The sequence below is a fragment of the Chinchilla lanigera genome, unplaced genomic scaffold, assembly GCF_000276665.1.
Source record: "Chinchilla lanigera isolate Chin_1 unplaced genomic scaffold, ChiLan1.0 scaffold00001, whole genome shotgun sequence".
Classification (NCBI taxonomy): domain Eukaryota; kingdom Metazoa; phylum Chordata; class Mammalia; order Rodentia; family Chinchillidae; genus Chinchilla; species Chinchilla lanigera.
In genome coordinates, this window is record NW_004955402.1 from 384,818 (window position 1) to 407,097 (window position 22,280).

The 22,280-nt window shown below is 52.2% G+C and overlaps 1 protein-coding gene across 1 annotated transcript in view; it reads right to left on the reverse strand.

The window, feature by feature from the left end:
* Positions 1 to 22,280, reverse strand: part of Ldlrad4 (low density lipoprotein receptor class A domain containing 4) — a gene marked incomplete in the record, with an annotated part of 124,700 nt that overhangs the window by 641 nt on the left and 101,779 nt on the right. The window contains 3 exon segments of the mRNA XM_013512658.1: positions 1 to 59; positions 798 to 851; positions 9,125 to 9,279. Of these exon segments, the coding sequence (XP_013368112.1) occupies positions 1 to 59; positions 798 to 851; positions 9,125 to 9,279 (268 nt within the window).

Below are 22,280 nucleotides of genomic sequence, written 5' to 3' on the forward strand. Positions count from 1 at the left end.
TAGGACAGCGCCGGGGCCGGCGCGGGGCGGCCGAAGCGGTCCCGCGGCACGAAGGCGACCTGCAGGGCGACAGGAGAGCCGTGGTGACAGAGGGGACAGGCGGGCGGGGCCGGGGCCACGGGGCACGCACGGACAGACGGGGTCCGGGGGGCCCGGGGGGCTGCAGATGCGCGGACGGACAAACGGGGAACAGGGGTGTTGGGGGGCAGGGGCCGCGAGCAGGGCCGCCAGGAAGCGGGCCCCGGCCCCTCTGCAGAGTGCAGGCCCAGGTCAGAGTGGGGAGGGGCTCTGCGGCTGGTTTCCGTGGCTTTGTAAGAAACCGGAGAAACGGGCCCCCTCTTTTTTCTTTGTGGTTTCTGGATGCAGTTGCTTTGGTACTGGATGAAGTTCCTAGAGTTACTTCGCATCCTTAGCCTAGGAAGTGCCTTGCGTTCCACAGTATGATGGTGGATCTGTTCCCAGCCCGGCCCCGCAGCACCTCCCAAACACCGTCCTGCGGCGTCCCGGAGACCACATGCGTGCCACACACGCGATCACTGACCCACGGGCGTGCGCACAGACAGCCCCAGGCGCCTGTGAGTGTCCAACCTAGAGGCAAAGGCGCCCCGTCTCAGTACTGGGGGATGGATCTGGGGTGGGCACGAGTCCTGACAGTCCTGACCTAGGGATTCACCCATGCCCCCACTGGCCACTGCGTTAGCAGCTGCTGGGCCATCGCAGCTCGGCTCAGTCTGTTCTCCGTGGGGGCTCAGGCACAGTGGGGTCCCTTTCCTGGGCCTCGACCCCTGCCCTCTTACCTCTGAGGCCCCGGACCGCAGCACAGCACCGTCTGCAGGCCACAGGCACCCTTCCTGCGGACAGAAACCCGAGTTAGTCTCATCTCCTAGCAGCAGCACCCAAACGTGCCAGCCCTTGCTTTCCCAAACCAGGGCGACAGGCTGCTGTGATGTGGCCGGCCTGACACCTGTGGCGTGAAGCACGCCCCCCTGGGCTGGCACATCAGCCTGGCGGGTTGTGGCACAGGCTCTGGGCTGATGGCAGTGAAGCAAACCTGCATCCTCATGTGCTTCCGTCCAGTCCTGCTGCCCTCACACCACACAGGCTGCCGCCTTCTCCCGGAGAGCTGGGCGGCCGGTGCCTGCTGCCGGCCAGTGTTTTTGGGGAATGCATCCTTCAGGCTGTATATTTATAACCAGATCTTTAAAAACTCAGGTCAGCCAGGCATGGTGACACACACCTGTAATCCCAGCACTTGGGAGGCTGAGACAGGAGGATCACAAGTTTGAGGCCACCCTGGGCTACATAGTTCATGGCTGACCTGAACTACAGAGTGAAGCCCTGGCTCAAAACAAAAAAAAAAATTATAAACCTGGATTATTTAAAAACAATGAACTATGTCTCCAAGCATTGCCATGCTGAGATGAACGGTGGCACCTGCCTTACTCCAGGGAGGACTCAACATGTCCTGCCCTCAGGCCAAAGCCGGGCAACACCCCTGTGCACACACACGCATTTCCTGGCTTCCATAAACTGGTGCTTCTGTGTGCTCTAGCGGGTGCGCTAACAGCAGACCAGTGCACCCAAACTGTTAGCTGCTGCTCAGGGCATGGGCTCTTCTTGCAGTCCTGGATGCAGCCAGGAGCAAATCAAGTAGCCCAGATGGCCAGACTGATCCAGGCTGATGGAGCCACTGGTAGAGCAGTCAGACGTCACTTGACATCTATTTGCTTGATATCTTTTTTTCAACTGTATCTGCTCTAGAGTCACTAGCCATTCAGTATGGTCACCATCTCTGTAGTTATCTGAGAAACTATTTCTGATTTGATTTTTTTCCATAACTTCACTCATCTGCTTTGTTACTTCTACTGTTACCACTTCAGAGAGTCCAGGTGGTTGGCTTTCTGATTGTTCCACCTCATCACCCCCTGGGTTTACCCTGGTTGAGCTGGAAGTTTAGGGTTGCATCTTGCTTAAGTGTCTTCTCATTGTCTTTATCATAATTTTAGTTTAAGTCCTGGGTTGGTGCTTGTAAATTGCCTGTAGTAAACAGCTTTATTGCTTGTATTTAGAACTCTTAGGAGAGGACTATTTTTCAGAGATGTCTTCCAGGTGTAGCTGGCTTTTGGGTTTTGAGTCTGTTGCAAGACTCTACCTCTTCAATTTATCGGGGATGAGAAGCTGCTAGCTACTTGGCCCAGACCCTGGTTCTTTGGCACTGGCCTACAGTATTTTTTTTATGACCTTTAGGCAGTCTCAGTCAGGGCACAGTATGAAACACAGCCTAGAAAATGACAAACTGTGGTAACTATTAATTTGCCACCTTTAACTGTATGCACCAAATTTGTGGTTATACATAACCAAATCTGAAACAATCCAGAAAACTGTATACAGTAAGTAAGCCCTTGCTATGGCAATTTTACCCTTGAGGGGAACATAAAAGGGGTTGGAGGGAAAATAGAGAAATAGAAGAAGAGGAAGAGATTAGAAGCAAGGCTGTAGGAGGAAGAAAGAATACAAAAACTTTAGGAAACTGGTTAAGACAACAAAAGGGAAAGAGAGAAGGAAGAAATAACAAGAACAGAACAACAGAATAACTAGAAACAATGTTCATACTCATGCAGAAACAAAACAAAAATAAAACAAGAAAAAAAGTCCACTTCAAGGCATGTCTCTGCTGTCACAAAATGGGCGGACAGAGTCCAGATCCATGTGATTAATCCCAGCAGGCCAGCCGTAGCTTTATGGCCAGGTAGTGGATAATCCCAGCAAGCCTGAGCCGTTAGTTCCACTAACGTTCAGGCTGGTTTCTGGCTGTGAGGCTGGAACCCGATTTGTTCAGCCTGCAGCACTGCCTGTGCCTCCTGCTGGCTTGAACTTGCCAAGGTGACACTGGGAGCAGCTTGGTGGAGGCTGGTGGAAGCTGCCCGGAGTTCTGAGCTCAGCTGGCTCCTCTCCAAGATGTCTGCCAGCCAATCACCCGCTCCTGGGGGACGTCTGAACCCAAATAACACACCAGCCTCTGCAGTCTGCTCTGTCCACTGCTCTGTGCCACTGGTGCATTTCTCTGTGGAGGCCTCTAGGGTCTCCAGTAGTCACTGTGTGTCTGCAGGTCCCAGCTGCCCCTCCTCCGCAGTGAGTTGGGGCTCGGAGAAAGTGCCACTTGCCACCTGCTCCATCTGCATTGAGGTCTCTTTGCTCTTCCCACGGGCTTCAACTCTCTCTTCAGGTCCTAGCTGGGCCCCCCGAACCCACTCCTCTCCTTTTTCTCTTCCTCATGTTGCTGCATTCCAGTGTCTGGACACCAAACCTCAGAGAGACTGTTTCTCTGCTGTTCATTACTCCACCATCTTCCCAGGAGTCCAGAGCGCTGTGCCAGTATCCTAGGCAACCCAGGCCTGGGGCACCCCAGCGCTGGCTGCTTGTCAGAAGCCTCTTCTGAGTCTGGACCTTTCTTCCTGACTCTAGCACGTGCACATCCCTTACATCTTGGCCTCCTCTGAATAGCCCAGGAGAACTTCCCACAACTCCAGTCCGGTTGGCACTACAGTGTTCGCACTAAAGAGAAAAAGTCCTGATCTTCCAAAGGCTCGCCTTTGTTAGGCCAGTAATCAGGGTGTATCACGCCGATGTGGGCGCAGGGCTTCCCTTTTCCAGCTCTGGGGTGGGAGGCAGGAAATACTCCAAGGCGATGATGTGGGAAGCGATGAAGTCATGACAGTGGTGGCCTCATGAGAAGAGTTGGAAGGGTCAGAGAGCCCGCCAGACGTTTTCCCACCCTGAGAGGATCACAGGAAGTCGCCATGTGCAGCCAGAGGGGCCCTCATCAGAGCCCACCACTTCCAGCGTCCGGGACCATGAGAGACAGAGGTCAGCTGTTCGTAAGCCATCCCAGTCGCAGCTCCTGGTTATAAAAGCTAAGGCAGAACTTTGTATTTTTAAACTCTTACACTTAAATTTTGTAGTTTCTAAATCTTACACTTAGATTTTTCATCCATTTTGAGGGTCTTTTGCTTTTTGAGACAGTGCTGTACTATATAATTCAGGCTGGCCTTAAACTCATGGCAATCCCCCTGTCTCAGCCTCTTGACTGCTGGGATTACAGGTGTCCGTTCTGAGGTATTTCTTGTAATCACTCTGTAAGAGGTGGGTCCTATGTCATCCTTTTGCATGTGGGTTTCCAGTTTCCTTGGTGTCACTGTGAAGGCTGTCTTCTCCCCGTGGGTCTTTGCACCCTTGCTGACAATCATTTGGCCACAAATCCAAGGCTGATTTTTTGGCTGTCATTCTGCCCCACTATCGGTGCCTGTCATTGTGCCAGCACCAAACTGTCCTGAACACTACTCATTTAGTCATAGGTTTTGAAGTCAGGAATTAAGAGCCCTCCAACTTTATTGCTCTTTTTTGAGATTATTTTGTCTCTTTAGAATCCTTAGAGATAACATACAATTTCCATGATGTATTTATCAACTTGTGGAAGAAACATTATTGGGTTGTGCACTGCTTTGATACTGACAGCTTAACAGTAAGAAGATCCAATCTGTAAGTATGGAATATCTTCCCATTTATTTGTGTCTGCTTTAATTTTTAGCAATATTTTGTAGTTTGTTGTGTATAAGTCTTTAGTTTTCTCAATTTCATTTCTAAGCATACTATTCTTTTGCAGGCTATTATAAATGTTTTCCTAATTTCCTTCTAAGATCAGATTGTCATTGTTAGTGAAAAGAAATGCAGCTGATTTTTGCATGCTGAGTATGGTCCTGCTGCTGTGCTGCATTTACTAGTTTGTGACCATTAGTCCTGCTGTATCAACTTGACCTGTCTAAGAGACATGCAGGGCCTAGAAAGGCACACTTCTGGCAGGGCACGAAGCGGGATGTTGGGTGCTATATCTGGTTCCTTGCTGCCCTACATTATTCTGCCGTGAGGTTCCTGCCATGGACCCAGTGGTCAGGGACTGGGTCCCCTGAGGCACCTTCTCCTCAAAGCTGTGGGGTGGGGTGCTGTGTCTGGCCACAGGAGAGCTGACCACTACAGAGTTGTACCAGAGTTTTGTTTTGTGCTGGTGTAATGTTCTGAGTTTTAAATAGATGATCATAGCATCTACTAACAGAGATAATTTTACTTTTTCCTTTCTTATCAGAAAGATTTTTAATTCTCTTACTGTTGTAGTTTGGGCTTATTGCAAGGGGAAACAATATAATACAGGACACATATTTTATAAAATTATTTATAAGAGTTACCCAAAGAATCATATACAAGAGAGTGCAGGAAATCTGTCCATACACTAGAAATCAGAGAATCCAGCTGAGGGCCTAAATCCCATGATAATGTCCTGCATGAGTTGAGCTGAAGACCTAGAGCCCCTAACAATGCCTCCCATGAGTCCAGCTAGAGGCCTAGAGCCCATAATAATATCTTATGGAGACCTATTTCACACTGGCAAGGCCCAAAGGTCAGTGGTGGAATCTAGAAAGTCTGTGCCAGCAGGATGAAGGATCTGTGCTAGCAGGTTGAGGGATCTGCACTGGAGCCAGGAAGCGATGCTCAAAATAAGAAACAGAGGTCCTCTGAAAAGTACCACAGCCATCCTTAGCAACAGTGAGGTCCTGAGCCCCTCTGATGATCAGGACAGTGAGCTGCCATCAGTAAAGCCAACTCGACAAGCTTTTCCAGGAGACTGGCAGTGCACCATCTTCCCCTATGGAGCCAAGAATTGGTGCTCAAAATGAGGACCAGAGCTCCCCCAAAGTGAACCAAAGCCATTCCCAGTGACAAGATCCCGAGCTCCTTGGACAATGGGAACAGCTGAGTTCATCAGGAAAGCCAGCATGACAAACTCCTCCAAGAGAACCAACAGCTCCTTACAGCTTCTACCAGCTCCCAACAGCCTCACTTCTTCTTCTCCAGTTCTGCCTCTTACGCTGCTGGCAACAATCCCCAGGTGGGCCTCCCACTCAGTACCACACTTACTCAGTTCAGCTGGGGTTATAAGTTGACCACCAGTTGTCAATCCACTACACTCACCTAACTGTTCTTGCCTGGGAGTTCCAGGAAACACCATGCTGCCTAAAAATGGTAAAAGGAGGCATCATTATCCTGTTCCTCATCTCAGAGGGAAAGTTTTCAGTTGGTCACTGCTGATTACCATGGTAGCTGTGGGATTCTCACAGATGACTTTATGAGGCTGAAGAAGTTTCCTTCCATCCTGCCTTGTGGAGCACTTTTATTATGAAAGGGTGTTGAATCCTGACAAATGCTTTTTCCGTATTCGTGAGATGGTCATGTGGTTGCTTTCTCCTGTTTCATTCTGTTAACAGGGTGTGTGACAGCTTTTCATACAGTGAACCATCCTGACCTTCTGGAATTAAGTCCCACTTGGTCATGGTGTATAATCCTTTTGCTATGCTGCTTAATTCTATTAGCTAGTATACTGTTGAGAAATATTCTGAAGGGATATTTGCCTCTTGTTTTCCTTTTCTTTTGTGTCCTCATCTGGCTTTGTATTGAAACTCTGCCCTCAGAGAGTGAGTTAGGAAGTATTGACACGTCTCTGACATTTTGGAAGAGCTTGAGAAGGGTTGGTGTCAATTTCTTAAATGTTTAGTAAGATTTCAACCATGACATCTCTAGTCCAGGGCTTCTGTTTGTTGGGAGGCTTTTGACTATTTGTTCAGTCTACTTACTAGTTAACAGTCTATTCAGATTCTCTACTTCTTCATGAGTCAGTTTTGGAAGAGTATTTCTAAGAATTTGACCATTTCATTGAGGCTTCTGATTACTGTCTTCTCCTAGTCCTTTACATTTCTGCATCTCTGGTAATTTTTCACCCAACCCATATAATGTTTCATACTGAAAGACCATGATCTGTGACCATGAGCTATGAGGGTTTTGCTGTGTGTGGAGGACTGGGGCCTCCTGCCATGCACTGAGCCAGAGCATGTGCTCAGGGCGGCACAGACCTGCCTGGCACCATCATGGATGACATGGGCCACAGGGAACCTGGTCTGTGCTAAGTGGGCATTGTTCTCTCTGACAGGACAGCTGTGACCTCAGCCTGCACCCCTGTCCGATGCAGCCCAGAGATAGGGCTGTGACAGGCATGGTGTGACATGGCTTGCAGCTCACTTTTAACTTTCCTGAAACAATCTGTGTCTGCTATGGTACAAATGCTTCCCTGAACAGCCTGAAGTAGGGTTGTGAGACAAGGCATGCCCTGAGGTCACACAGGAAGGAGCAGGGCTGCTGCACCCCAACACTGAGCTTGGGGACCTCAGGACATGACTGGGACCACCCACGCTCACAGGCCAGGCCACGTGGTCAGCCCAGGAAAGCACCCGCCACCTTCCACGCACCTCAGGGTCCCTGCTGGTGAGTCCTGAGCCCCACATCTTTGGATGAGCCCTGGTGACGTGTGACACTGTCCCAAGGTCAGCCGAGCCCACTGTGGTCAGGGCTGATCTGCAGGCAGTTGTGGGGGCCATGGCCACCTCAGCCCTTTCAGCCACAGGTTCCAGCCACAGAGGCAAGGGCCTGGCCACAGTAACCACATCTGGCCAGAGCAGGACGTGCATCCTTGCTTTCTCCGCCTGCTGGGAGGGTTCTCACATCCTCAGTGATGCTGTTGCCCACTCTCTGAAATTGGGGGCCCCTCTCCATCTGCCTTTCTCTTCATCCTCATGGTAGAGGCTTGGTGCTGAAAAAACATCTTCCCAGGACAGCAGTAAGTAGCAGGGGCATCCCAGGATGAGGGTCCACACAGAGAATACCAGGCCTGGCTCCGGTCAGCTGGCTGGGGGGAAGGTGGCCCAGTTCTCCACCCTGAGGCCAGGCCTGGCCAGGCCAGGTTCCAGGGCTGTCTGCAGCCAAGCAGCAAGCACTTTGGTCTGAGGAACACAGCTGCCAAGTCCCAGTCCTTTCCACTAGCCAGGGGACAGAGGAACCGGCCTCCTTCCTGAGAGGGCCTGCATCCCGTGCAGCTGTCTGTGAGCCGCTGAGGACAGCTGCACGGGGACGCCCCTGGATTTCACCATGGGTCTCATCCCCACAGAAGCTGGTAATGAGGAATGCCTGGTACAGCTCTTTTGTTCATTTTTAATTGAACTTGCTGCTTTTATAGGTCAAAACAGGCTGAGCACCCACAACTGCACGTGGCTCGCACGAGTGCAAGCCCCTGTCCCTCTGCCACTGCTCTGTGGACAGCGGCCCGGGGCACCCGCTGCACCAGGCTGTCGGGGGGCTCTCAGAGTCAGACAGTGCTCAGTGTCAGAGAGCACCTCTCGCCATTCCTCTCCGGCGGGCCAGGTGCTCAGGCGCTGACTGCAGCAGCCTGGCTGTCAGAACTCTGGCTCCACACAGACGGGAGTGGCTGGCAGCCTCGAAGGATGCAGGGCGTAAATGACACACCTGTGGTGGCGTTAGCTAGTGCTTAGGGTTTTACTTTTCTCATAATTATAGCCCAGGGTTACTGGTTTTCATTTTCATCCACAAATGGCTGGTCTGTCCCCTCCCTGGGCTCCCTAGAGCACAGGTCTCTGAGGCACTGGAGACAGAGGCACCCTCCACGACCCTGCAGGGCTTCCACAGCACCCCCATGGTTAGGGCCGGCATGGACAGCTCCAGGAAGGGCGTGGGAGAGGCTGGCTCACCCACCTTCACAGAGGACCCCAGGGAGGGACGAGGACACAGCCCCGATCCTGTCTGAGTCTGCTCTTCCTTTTGGACAGGGCGCTACCTGTCCCGGAGAGCAGGGCCAGCAAATGCCACCTCGAAGCTTCCTCAAACAGGGGTCCGTAGGATGCACAGGCACTCGCCTGGGGCCAACAGGGGGCGCCCTGCACCCACAGCCGCCCTTCGAGCTGCTCAAAGTTTTGAAAAGGGCTGGGGACGATGCAGCTCAGTGTGAAGGCCCTAGGTTCAGCCCCAGTACCACAAAAATAAAATAAAATAACAAAACAAATAAAAAGCAATGCTAATCTGTGCCGATGGATGGCATCCAGGCAGGGAGACCCTTGCAGGTGCCGGGGCTACAGAGGACGTGAGTGGTTTGCCTTCTTCAGTGTGAGGCTCACTGAACTGCAGGCCTCCAAGAGCAGAGGCCGACAGGACCCCGAGGGCCCACACTCACCGGCAGCACCCCTTCCCCGCGCCGTCTGCCCGGGTCTGGGTGCTGGATGAAGGAGCGTGTGGAGACCCTGTAGTGGCTCAGCAGACAGACGATGACCACGACCATCACAGTAACCACCACAACAATGACGACGATCTGGGCAAACTCCAGCTCCGCTGCGGGGGAAAGAATGACGGTGAGACGCTTGCAGGCCGCGGGGTGCAGGCGCGGGGTGCAGGCATGGGAGAGGAGGAGCGGTGGCTACTGTGGGCTCACTGGGCTGGGCGGGGCCCAACAGGCTGCAGGGACACCCATGCCGAAGCCCTAGGCCACAGCCCCCCTCGTCCTGTGTGGGGCGCTTCCTGCGGGCCTGGTCCCAGTGCCACGAGGAGAGGCCCTACAGTAGGGCTACCCCGTGAATGCTCAGAGCCCTGAGCCCCGAGCCCTTGGCTGTGGCTGCCAGATCCCATGTTCTCTGGCGACAGGAAGACCAGGCTCCATCTCCCCACCCAGAGCGGCTGAGCAGCTCGCTCAAAGCTGAGGCTGCATCTGCCAGTGCCACCTCTCTGAGGCACCTAGGCCACCTGCTCGCTGGGTTTCCAAGACGACAGCGTAGGAAGCACACACAGGGTGACAAGGCGCCTCAGCCGTATCCGCAGACACTGGAGTGTGAGGCCACCCTAGGTTCCAACACTGCCTGGGAAAGGGACGTGCTAGATGCCACCCACACTGCCCAGTGCAGTCCACAGTGAGACTGGGTGATGGCGCAAGGAGCTGCTATCAGCGGTCAGGACTGGAGTGCTGTTCTGCCTCTGCCCTGAAAGGCTGTCAGGGGGAGGGGTGTGGGGCGCAGGGGGCGGGGCTCTGGTGGACACAGAGTGAGGTTCCAGAACCTCCCGGGACACTGGCTCCTCAGTGTGCAGTCCCATGCAGGAAACACGCCGTGTGTACAGGCCTCTTGCCCCTGTTTACCCCACTCTGTCGCTGGGTCAGTCAACACCTGCGGCAACACAAAAGAAGTGCTGATGGTTGCGGCGGCGGCCAGGGCATGTCAGTGAGGAAAAGCCTGTGCACGTCTGGCCTGGACACACAGATGCATTCCTGTCTCAATTCTTCTCCCTCCGTGGTTGGTTAGCTCCCTGGAGGGCACACTGGGTACAGAGGGCAGAGGTACTCACAGCCCTGAGCCCACACTGCACACACGCGCATACGTGAGCATGCACGCTCTGGTGCAAGGCGCTCGGCTGCAGCAGGACCCCCAGGCCTCGGGCAGTGTGGGAAGGCTGCGCGTCCTCCCCCTCACCAGGCCCCACCTTGGACACTGCCCTACTCCTGCCCTCAGAGCCCACATCCTGTGCCAATGACACCCAAATGTGCCTGGCTGGGTCAGGGAAGGGAGCCTGATGGTGAGCGGCTGGGCCAGGGTCTCCTCACGCAACCAGTTAGGGTGAAGGCTGGAGGGCCTCCTCCCGAGAGGCACAGCATGGGTGCCCTGAAGCTGGCCATCATTAAAGTCCACAGCCAGGCACTCCTACCCCGAGGAACTGCTTGCCAGGAGGCCCCTGAGCCTCTGCAGTCAGTGCCCAGCTCAGCCCCAGGTGCCCTCCAGAGGGGACACTGAGTCCATGGGTCCACAGACTCAGGGGCTCTTGGAAAGACAGCAGCATGGGGTGGGGCTGCTGCCTTCAAGACAGACGCCCACAGCCATCCTCATGACTCCTCCGCACAGGACCCTTCTACATGGGGCTCTGGGCACAGATCACCCTCGTCGAAGTCATAGGAGACAACACGGAGATGAACAGAGGGCCTCAGGACCTTAGCACACCCAACCCCTGACCATGTGCTGCCCCAGGGGCAGCTCTCCCTCACAACCCCCAGGCACCGCCATCCCTGTTAATCAAGACCCCCCCCACACGGTGTCCTGTGCTGTGACAGACAGTGCAGTGCAGCCTGCGGACGCAGACCCGACAGAAGTCCGTGGTTTGGGGGAGTGAACAAGGAAGGAGGCTAAGAAGAGAACTCTGAAGAATCATTAAGACAGAAAGCTTTTTAAACCCACAGAAATAGTAGCATTCTAAGAAAATAATAGGGTGCTTTGGGATTTCCAAAATGTCCTGTGCCCATATGGATTCTGGACATGGCCTGTGGTCGGTTTTCCTGCTGCCAAGACTAAAGCAGACCACGTGAGGGGGGCTCAGACCGTGTTTTCACATTCTGCCTCCCTCACGGGGCCGTGGTTCACAGAGCTGTGATGCATGAATCGCTGCCGTCCAAGCCCCAGGAATGATGTTGCAGTCTCAAGCTTACAGGAGGACGCTGCCACCCCTCGCTTTACTACTGTGTCAGGACGGCAGCCCTGTTTTTACGGAAACATCTCCAAGACACCCCCATGCCGTGGGGTGGGGAATCACAGACAGAAAACGGTACAGGCCTGTGGTCTCTGCTCTGCTCCGTGAAGAGCCTGTGCTGTTCAGAGACCCCAAAGTGCCACTGTCCACTCAGCCTCCTAACAGGACCCATGCTCATGTATAGGGCGGGAGGTGGCGCCTTCTGCATAGATGCCCCAGGCTCTCTCTGCTCTCAGCTATGCACAGCAGACTGACCCCAGGGTGGGTGCCCCCTGTCTCTGCTTCCCCAGGCTGCATGAATACCTAGGCAGCTGTAAAAGCCACCCCCACACAGCCCACCAGCAGGGTCATGGGCACCTGGCTGGCTAGCTAGGGGACCATGCCCTCCAGGTGGCCCTGTTCCCAGCAAACTCTCTAAGTTCGACTCAGTGACCCGAAGCTGGTTTGCATGGCTTCTGCAGGTAAACACCTGTCTGAGTTTCCTTCCTGTCTCATCCTGCTCAGCCTAGACAGGTATGGTGACAAGGTGACAGCCAGGAAGGGAAGTCCTGCTCTTTACTATGGCTCCATGATATCGGGTCAGTAACATCCCGCAGTTATCTCAGGCTGATCAGGTCCACAATCTCCCGAATGAGTGTACAGTGAAGGCTAAATAAAAAGAGGTGAATGGAATGATTTCAGGGCTCCATAAAGATCAAAGCCCTCTCACAGAATTCGGGATTCTCTCAGGCCTAAGACCAAGACCTTCTCTGGGTGGGCCATATTTATTTAGTTATCAGAAGGGAGGGGAGTACTCAAGAAGGGCAGAACCACTCAAAGACCTCTCCAAGTATTAAGTTAATCCACCTAGAAGTGAGGTACCTGAGGCTACAGTCTTTGTCTAGTTGAGGTTGGATCCAGGTGTTCGTGGCTGTGATCTTGTCTTATCCTTTGAGCTTTCTGCCTTCATTACAGGCCTTAGTAGGGATCAGTGACTCACAGGGGTTCACTTACTATGAGTCCACAGCCCATCTCCAGATCAGGGGCCTAGGCTTTGGACAGACTCACAAGTACACATGAAAAGCCCATCAGTTAATTTAAGTCCTGCTTAGGGCTGCTTCGCAGTGGCGTCCATCACCATGACATTTTGGAAATGCTGGTAAATTCTATCTAAAATCCTACAGAGCCCAGGGGAGATGGAAGAAGGATGGGGTGGAGGTTAGAATCTACTAGAACTAACTGGCTCAAGTTGCTGAACTCTTTGAATAAAAATACTCTTGGAGATTGAGGCCTGGATGAAAATTCATACTTGGTAGCCACCACGGCTCAGGGGATACTCAGCCTGAGTTGTAAGAAGGACTTTACAGCCAGGGATTCAGAAGGCCAATAGCCATATGGTTTATACTGTACATTTTGAACCACATTTTCCTCCGTGGTGGATTGGCTCCTACAATTTATCTTACAAGAAAAGCAGAAGGGGGTGCCTGCCCTGCAGAAACACTTGGGAGTGGGTGTCCCCGTTGCTTTACCTTGTCATAGTGCCTTTCCACCCCTTGGTGTCAGGCTCCCAGCGTGTCTGGCCCCAGCGTGTTGCTGACAGGGACTCACTGGCACCATTCTCTGATCCTCTCCCAGAGGGACCACAGCACCATAATGCATTTATCCACCTGGCAGGAGGACCACACACATCTAAAGAGAAGCCTTTGGTAGGAAGAGACTCTGCTGCCTCACTGCTGTGGACACATTTCACCCAGCGTTCACCAGTGGCTTCTGTGGTGCTGGAGTTCTGCCAAAGGTTTTCCTATTTGCACCAACTGGCCACCATCCCTAACTGAAGAAGGTATGGACAGTCACCACAAAAAGCAGCTCATGGCTGCTGGAAGCTACCTGTTTATATATTCTTATTGGCATTAATATTTACACAAGACAGTTTGCGTGATGAGGAAATTGGGAGATGCAGTGGCGAGATGTTACCACCCCCAGGCCTGCCAGCACTCCTCGGCCAGCACCAGCAGGACAGGATGGCAGGAGTCAGCTGGGTCCCTGGGACGCAGGCCACGAGGCCACCACTGTGTGACACCTGAGGCCCCACCCATCCAGCACAGCGCCCTCCCACCACAGCTTAGCATCTAGAGTTTCCTCTCTCTAGAAAGAAATTTACCTAAATATGTTCCAACCAAAGATGACTGATGGGATTTTCTAAAAAACAGCAAGGAGTAAGAGTGCTTGTAATCTTTTTAAGTCTCCCCTGCCATGCTATAAACAGAGAAAACACACCCCAAAACCACAACTCCCCACAGGACGCATGTAAAATCAGCCCTCTGCTGCCTCCCCACGGTCGACCTGGGAGGGCACAGAGACATGCGGGTGCCTCAGTCATCACTGAGTGTGGTCCCCATGCCCTCTGAAGTGGCCTGGCCCCCTCAGCCTGAGGGTTCTCTTTCTGAATACCTGCTGCTCCTACCCTGATGGCCTGAACAAAAAACACATCTTGAGAAATACATCTTTCTCTAAAATGCTGTTCTGAAAAACTCGGGGGGAAGAGAGGACCCATCATCAGTGAGTAAGAGAATTTCCACAAAACTCCCGAACACTGAGCCCTTGTATTTCCACACATCTCTAAAGATGGGCAAGCCCGAGCCATGTCCTCCCAGCTAGCCCATCCTGACCCTGGACAGGCAGACTCTGGAGGGTTCTGCTCGGCCCTGTGCCAAGCACTGACCCGCCTGGGGGACCACAGAGTCCTGCAGCAGGCGGCCCCCTGGTTGGACACAGGACCTCAGTCTGAGCCTCCTTCCTCCTGAACAGGGGCTGCTGCTCAGATGGCCCCTGGACATCATCAGGTCCCTGCAGGGGCAGCCTGCCACGAGGCTTTGGGCTGGTCCTCCCCTAGCAGCTGGCATGGGCGTGGAGCTGGGGCTAGGGCGTGCCTGTGGCCTGTTTCCCACTCCGGCTCCTCTGTCTCAGCAGGGCCCCGCCCAGGAGCCAACTCAAGTGTTGCGGCACTGGCCACAGATAGTGGCTGCCAATTACCAGCTCCCACAGCAGGCAGGGGCTCGGGGTAGGAAGTCCCCAGGGCCCCAGCATCGGAGGGCCTCAGCATCATGGCAACACAGCTCCCATACATCCACAGTCCCTGTGCAGCCCCGCTGGACCTGTGGCACACAGGGAGCAGAGTGTAGTGGCCGGGTCCTTCTCATCCGGCCACACTCCGTGACCTCCCAGCAGGCAGGCGGAGAGGGGAATTGGCACATCTCAGCACAACCTTCTTCCCTCATCTCTGCTGGAGGCTTTCAGAGGTGAAGCTGTACAGGCAGCATTCACTGTAGCGACACCCACGATACCCACCTCGCCTTGGTCGCCAGACAGGCAGGCCACAGGGAGCTCGGCGTGATGTCCCTGGGGTCCCCTCTCCAGATCTCCAGCCGATGCTGCTCCCACTCTGTGGGGAGTGGTCAATGTCAAAACCACAGCAGGAAACAGGCTGTGTGTCACCATCTCTCAGCATGGGCAGCAGGAACGCAACCCTGGGAACCTGGCGTCACTGTGCCTGTTAGTTCTCAAGGCTCTGAGCTCAGAGAGGAGGACCCAGACGATGGAGAGGGAGCCCAGGCAGGAGGACAAGGCCTCTCCAGGGGCAAGCCCTCCCACCCCAGGTCCCTGAGCATGAGCCCCTGATGCCCTGGGGCTGTGCGAAGGGGCTGCAGTGCCGGCCACACATCCCTGAGCCACACTGTGGCAGTGTGCCATGGTGATACCACACATAACCTGAGCTGCAGCACTATCTGTGCGCAGAATAGCCTTTGTTTCTCCTTACTTAGGGCAAATAAGAATGACATGTGGGCCACAACAACAGTTCTGGCTGTAGGCAGAGTTGTCAAAGCCAAACGGGCACCAGCCAGAGGCTGGTGCCTTCTCTGGGCAGGCAGTCATGGGGCACAGGCATCACCATCATCCAGGGCCGAAGACCCCACCCTTGACTACTGTGGGAGGGGTCAGGGAGGACAGAAGAAACACCAAGGAGACTCCCAAGGCTGCATGTGGGTAAAGACCCACAGGAGAACAAGGAAAGGGACAGCTGTCGGCACTGTGGCGAGTCGCGGTGCTACGAGTCATCCTGAGTGACTGCTAAGTTGCAAATGGAGCAAGGCCAACCCCAGCCCCAACCCCAACTCCAACCCGTCACACCACAGGCTGGGGAGCTGGCCCCATGCATGTGGCCCTGGGAAGAACAGGGCCCTGTGTCCATGCACCCAGGGTCCCCTTGTCCCCAGGTCCTGTGGGCAGGGACAGTGGGAGACTGACACGCAGTCCTCACAGAAGAGGAGCACGTGATGGCTCATGGATGACACACACCTGCCCTTTAGAACCCGCAACGCAGCCAACTTCAGGGGCCAGGCAGGCTGTCCTTGGCAAGGGCATAGGTCTCAACGGCTGAAAATGGCCTGCTGTGGAGTCTGTGGGGTCAACAATGAGCGCGTGGTGCATACAGATAGGCCAGTGTGTTTCCTGTCATCACGGCTACACATCTGTCCTGCCTGCTGCTTCCTGACCCCTGGGTGTTTGGTCTACGACAGCCAATCTTAAGTAAGCTCCTTCTTCACTCTGCCCAGCATCTCCCGGTCCAACCTGTGTAATGATCGTGTCTAAAGCCTTGGACTTCATGGATGAAAGCTCAGGCCTAAGTGCCCAGCCTACCTCTTGCTCTGGGGGGTAGATTCACATGGGAGCCCTGGCCTGTGCTTGCCGGGGGCACACCAAACTGCCTGCCAGCACTTGTCGGGGTTGTCTGGGTTCATCTGCCAGGTGTTCTAAAAAATTTTTTTTTGTGTGGTAGATGTTGAATCCAGGGCCTCACACATGCCAGGCAAGTGTTATACCACTGAGCCACATCCCCTAGCCCTGTTTATTTTGAGACAATGTCTAGCTGTGTTACTCACATTGACCATAAACTTGAGATCCTTCTGCCTCAGCCTCCCTGACCTTATCCCCTCGTAGCTGAGATTCTATGCACGTACTACTGTGATTAGTGGTATCCTTGATTTTTGTTCCTATCCGCTTTTAAGTACCACTTCAGGAGGATGCTTCAGGACAAAAGTTCAAAGTTGTAGTTCAGGGGTGAAGACCCAACATACATCTTGTATTGTGGGCTATGGCAATAAGTGAACTGCTGGGTTTTTTGTTTGGTCTTGTTTTTTGTTTTTGTAGTACTGGGGATTGAATCCAGACCCTTGCACTGGGCTACATTCCCAATTCTTTTCTGTATTTTTGAGACATTTTCTTGTGCTAAGTTGCACAAGAAAAGGAGTTAGGTGCTAAGTTGCTTAGGCTGGGGTTGAACTTGTGATCCTCCTGCCTCAGTCTGATAGTTGTTGCCTTAGTTCCTTTTCTTATCACTGAGACACAATACCCGACACCTCCTTAAAGGAGGAAAGATTTATTTCAGCTCACAGTTTATAGAGGTTTCAGTCCATAGTTGGCTGGCTCCAAGGCAGGGTGGCATGGAAGGGTGGCAGGGCAGAGGAGAAACAGTCCACAGCAGGATAGGTAGGAAGCAGGAGGGCACCCTGCCTTCTTTCTGTCTCTTTTATTCTACCCAGCCTACAAGCCTATCCGTTGGTGCCACCCACACACAGGGTGGACTTCCATTACCCACACCCAGAACTATGCTCACATCCTTAATCCCAGTATCACACACCCTAGATCCAGCTGATATGGGAAAGAGAACCAAATCTGTGCCATTTTAAAGCTGAAGTTTCTGTTTCCTTAAGTTTGTTTCCTATAAATGTCATAGTTCCCTAACCCGATACCACCCCATGCTCTACTGCTTGTCCCCTATGTAAAATGTCAAATACCTTTGTTCCTTCGACACAAGCTAAGCTCATGCTTTGCAGGAGTATTTCTTTAGCTGCACTAAATCATATCAGAAAAAAACCTAATCACCCCCACCCCATCAGGAACTAGAAGTGCATAACTGTTCTCCCCTCCTGCCCTTCAGGGTCAGTCCTCAGTCTTGCATTGGGTGCCCACCACTGCCGCCGGCTAATAAACGTGCCTGTCTCTGCATCTGGCCTCCGTGGGTGACTCAAATAAGTGCGTTTGCCGTAACACAGCCACCTCCAAAAATTCTCACCTATGAGCACATGAGGCTTTGGGGGGACATCTAGATACAAGCCACAGTAGGTGTCAATATCTCTTTTCCCTCCACTCAGAGAAGACAGCAGTGCACATGGCAGAAGGTGTGGGAGAAATGAGTGTGCCTGGTGTGAAAGTGCAGAAATCTCTGCACCCAAGGACTCTTCCTCCTCCTCCTCGTTAAGCAGCATCTCTACATGGACCCTCTGGGGAGCTAACCCACCTCAGCCACGTGGGTTTGGGGGTCAGAAACATGTCTCCGGGCTGCATGAGACGGGGGTCCCCCCAGACAGGCCCTTCCCAGGCTTGCTGGTAGTCACAGGACGAGCTCACTCTAATGACACTGGCAACGGTTGCTACAGAAACGTCTGCAGTGTTAACTTGACGAAGGTTACTAAGCATCCCCAGCCCCAAGGAGGAAGCGCCCAGGCCTCAGTGTCACCCCACAGCCCTGCCCTCCTGTGCGTCACTGCTAACCCTCTACAGAGAGGCCTCAGCCAGGGTCTGAAAGCACAGGCTGAGGTGGCCCAGTGTCTGTGCGCCCCAAGCGGCTGCAGAGGCAGTGAGATGGAGAGATGCGTGTGGCTCCACATCCACAATGACACGCCAACACTCAGGGCTACCAGGGCCCCTCAGCTCTGGGGACTCTCCTGGTGGTGAAGGACACTGCCACACTGGTTCTTCTTTGCCTTATATAAGCCTGCAGCCTGGCCCCACCTCTGACCTCACCCCAAGGGCTCCTGGTCACCCCCACACCCACACAGGATCCCTCAGTGCGTGCCCCAAGAGAGGGCCCCACAGAGTCACTGGAAGAGCTAGAAACACCGTCCCTGTTCTAGGGACTTTCGAGCACCGCGCCAAATCTACCTTCCCACCAGCCCTGTGGCACATTTTCTTTCTCCTTCTTTGTACACAAGGAACCGAGGCTTACAGGAGGTCATGTGGCCTGAGAGGCAGGTAGGAGCTGGACCCAGACAGCAGGAGCTCCCACCCCCACCCTCCATTCACTCCACTGGCTGTGAACTTCAAATTATCCAACAACCACCCGATGTAAAATTCCCCGAAGTTAACAGTGGCTGTCGGGGTTGGCATGGCCGGATGTCAGCTTTATGGCCGACTGAGCCCTTCTCTGGGGCACCACGGGGATGTGTTAACTCGCAGGTCTGAGTTCCCAACACTGCATCTTTACATTCCCACAGGCTTTTGCTCCATGCGTCCCAAGCACCCGTTTGCGCAACTCCCGTTAAGAATCGATGGCTCTGTCCTTGCACTTTCCCATCCTTTGAGGTTTATGACTGTGGTGTAAAACTTTGTTCTGAGATTAAATTTTCCATATAAAAGTTAAGCCCTGGAATTTGGCCTTTAGAAAACAAAACAGTACATTTTAAACAAATCTATTGTGCCTAAAGTCATGAGGGAGGATTTTAAAAGAATATGAACTTTATGTTCAAAACAGTAATACTTTGGTATTTGTGGACATTAGCCTATAGCATGGAATAATTTACTAATGTATCCTTGGTGCTTAAAAATTCAAAATACAGAGAAGTCTTTATATTCAAAGCCAAATGCTCTGTGTGTGCTCCAACCAGTCTTGTTAGAAATGTCAGCAAACACAGAAGTATGCAATGCTATGAAGCCAGCAAGAGGGGTAGGAAGTCCTTAAACGTCCAGGCACTAAGATGGATAAAACAGTAAGGCAAGAATAAATAAGGAAATAGAAGACTTAGACAGAAGCACAAGCCACCAAGACATCTACAGAACAACAGTCTACAACAGCAGGACATAAAATCTTCCCAACAACTCATGAAACATTCTCAAGGTCAGATCACATGCTAGCCCATAAAACAAGCCTCAATAATTTGAAAAGGACTGAATCATACAAAGTATGTTCTTTGATCATGTCAACCTAGTGGCAATCAGGAAGATTCCCCAGAGACTCTGAAAAGCTCTGAAACAAGATGCATGTGCCATCATAAATTCTGAGTGTGCCCAAGAAAGTTGAAACAAAAGGAGCTTTATAAGGTGAGGCCAGGAGGATTACAAAACACATCACTGGCCACCCAGGTTAATGCCAAGCCTGGCATCCACCTAAAGCTGCCCCAGCAGTTGCTGGGCAGATGTCTTTGCAGAAGTATTTTCTTGGTAAGGTGTGATGGTGCCTTGTGCAAGGCTGAGGTTCTGACAGTCTTCTGCAAGGTTCTTGTCACTCATGCATTAGATCACCTCCTTCATAATGGCCCAGCTTATTTATTTATTCACTTGGTTAGGGCTTGAAAAAAGTAACTGCATTTTGATTCTGACAACTTTCAAAATCACAATAGGACAAAATTAGAAATGAAAGCAGAAAGAAATATAAGGAATTCACAAATATGTAGGAGATAAATAACATACATACTAAAAATCCATGAGTCAAGAAGAAATCACAAGGAAACATCTTCTGGACAGAAAGTGGAGGGCACTTCTGCACTCCATTCTGGGTATCCAGAACACAGGTTGAGGAGTGGCCTGCTCATGCAAGCCACAGGCTCTGCCCGTGAGCTGGTGGTGTGCAGGAGTGTGGGGAGAAGGCAGGTGGCCCTCCCTCTGTCCACTGTCACTCACAGACGTACAAGTAAGCACTGGCTAAAGAAGGAAGCAAAACACACACCAATAGGGAAGCACTGGAGAGTATTCAAAAATTGTAACCCTAACTGTAACAGAATGAGCTATGTGTTGGTTTGGGGGCTTATTTTGCAAAGGGAACAATATAATATGGGACACATATTTTATAAGATTATTTATAACAGTTACCCAAAGAATTACACACAGGCAGTGCAGGAACTCTGTCTACACACTTAGGACCGAAGAATCCAGCTGAAGGAATGGATCCCACGCCAATGTCCTGCATGAGTACAGTTGAAGACCTAGAGCCTTTAAAAATGCCTCCCACAAATTCAACTGGAGGCCCAGAGCCCACGACAATGTCTCACGTAGGCCTGTTTCACGGACCTGCACTGGGAAGGCCCAAAGGTCAGTGGCGGAATCTAGGAAGTCTGTGCCAGCAGGATGAAGGATCTGTGCTAGCAGGCTGAGGGATCTACACTGGAGCCAAGAAGTGATGCTCAAAATAAGAACCAGAGCTCCCCCGAAAGGTACCACGAAAGCCATCCTCAGCAACAGTGAGGTCCTGAGTTCCTCCGATGACCGGGATGGCCGAGTTCCCATCAGAAAAGCCAACTCAACAAGCTTCTCCAGCAATCTGGCAGTGCACCATCTTTCCCTCCAGAGCCAGGAAGTGATGCTCAAAGTGAGGACCAGAGCTCCCCCAAGTGAACCAAAGACATTCTCAGTGAAAGCAAAGTCCCGAGCTCCTTGGAGGGTGAAAACAGCCAAGCTCATCAGGAAAGTCTGCATGACAAGCTCCTCCAAGAAAACCAATAGCTCCTCACAGCTTCTACCAGCTCCCAATAGCCTTTCTCGGTTCCCAACAGCCTAACTTCTCCAGGTCTGCCTCTTATGCTGCTGGCAACACTCCTGAGGTGGGCCTCCCACACCCAGCACCACCTTACTCAGTTCAGCTGAGGGTTGTAAGTTGACCACCAGTTGTCAATCCACTACAAGTTGCTTTTTAAAAGAACTTGCATTAACTCATAAATATGTATTAGTATTAATTCATTTTAAATGTTTGGTAAGATTTGCAAGCAAAGCCTCTGAGCTTGGACTTTTCTTTGTGGTAAGTTTTAAAATTACTGTTTCAATCTCTTTACTTGTAAACATTCAGATTTTCTGTTTTTCTTGATTCAGTTTTGGTAGTTTGTGCCTTTGCAGGAACCTGCTATCCAGTTTGTTGGCAGGAAGTTGGTCACAGTATTTCACTGCCATTCCCTTCATCTTGGCAGGCCAGCACTAAGGCTCTTCTTTCATTCACGATCGTTGCAGTATCCTCTCTTTGTCAAGCTGTTAAAGGGTTGCTTTCTCTATTTCATTACTTTCTTCTCTAATTCTTTGGCCTGTATTATGGCTTGTGTCTAGATGTGCCCCTAAACCCTTATGCAGTCATAGATGGGGTTTTTCAGAGGTGGCTGGGTCTAGCGTGTGTTTCTCTAGGATGAAGGGTGTGATGCTGGGATTAAGAGTGTGTGATGCAGACTTGTGTGTCACGCCTTCTCTCATCAAGGATCACTTTAACAGATTACAAGATCTGTAGCAGGAACCAACAGTAAAGGAAAAGGTGATTTCTTCAGCTTTCTGAGCACACAACTAAACAAAGGCACCAGAAAGCATCGAGTAAACACAGGACCCCAGGATGAGGGAAGCCACTTCTTCTATTGCAGGGTCAAGATAGCTCCAAGAAACCAGTGGTGACCACAGTCACTGGCATAACAATTCATTTTGAGCACAGAGACATGAGCCCCCTCCATGCACCCCAAAATGCACAGGGAGAAAGGGCTTGCCAGTCCTCACTGGGGAGGTGTGGTCACACGGCTGCACTTCCACCTGAAAGACCCTAAGGGGGAAGAAGAAAGAAAAATTTACGTGTAATTGTTATGGTTTGTATCTGGGTGTCCCCCCAAAGCCTCATGCAGCCATGGGGCAGGCTTTTAGAGTTTGATTGATTATGGGTGTGAGAGCTACACCCGCCCTGGGGTGGATAGTTTGCATATGTAAGGGAGAGAAAGAGGCTGCTTCTGGCCATTTCCTCCCTTGTGTGTGTGCTTGTTGCTTTGGCTGTGTTC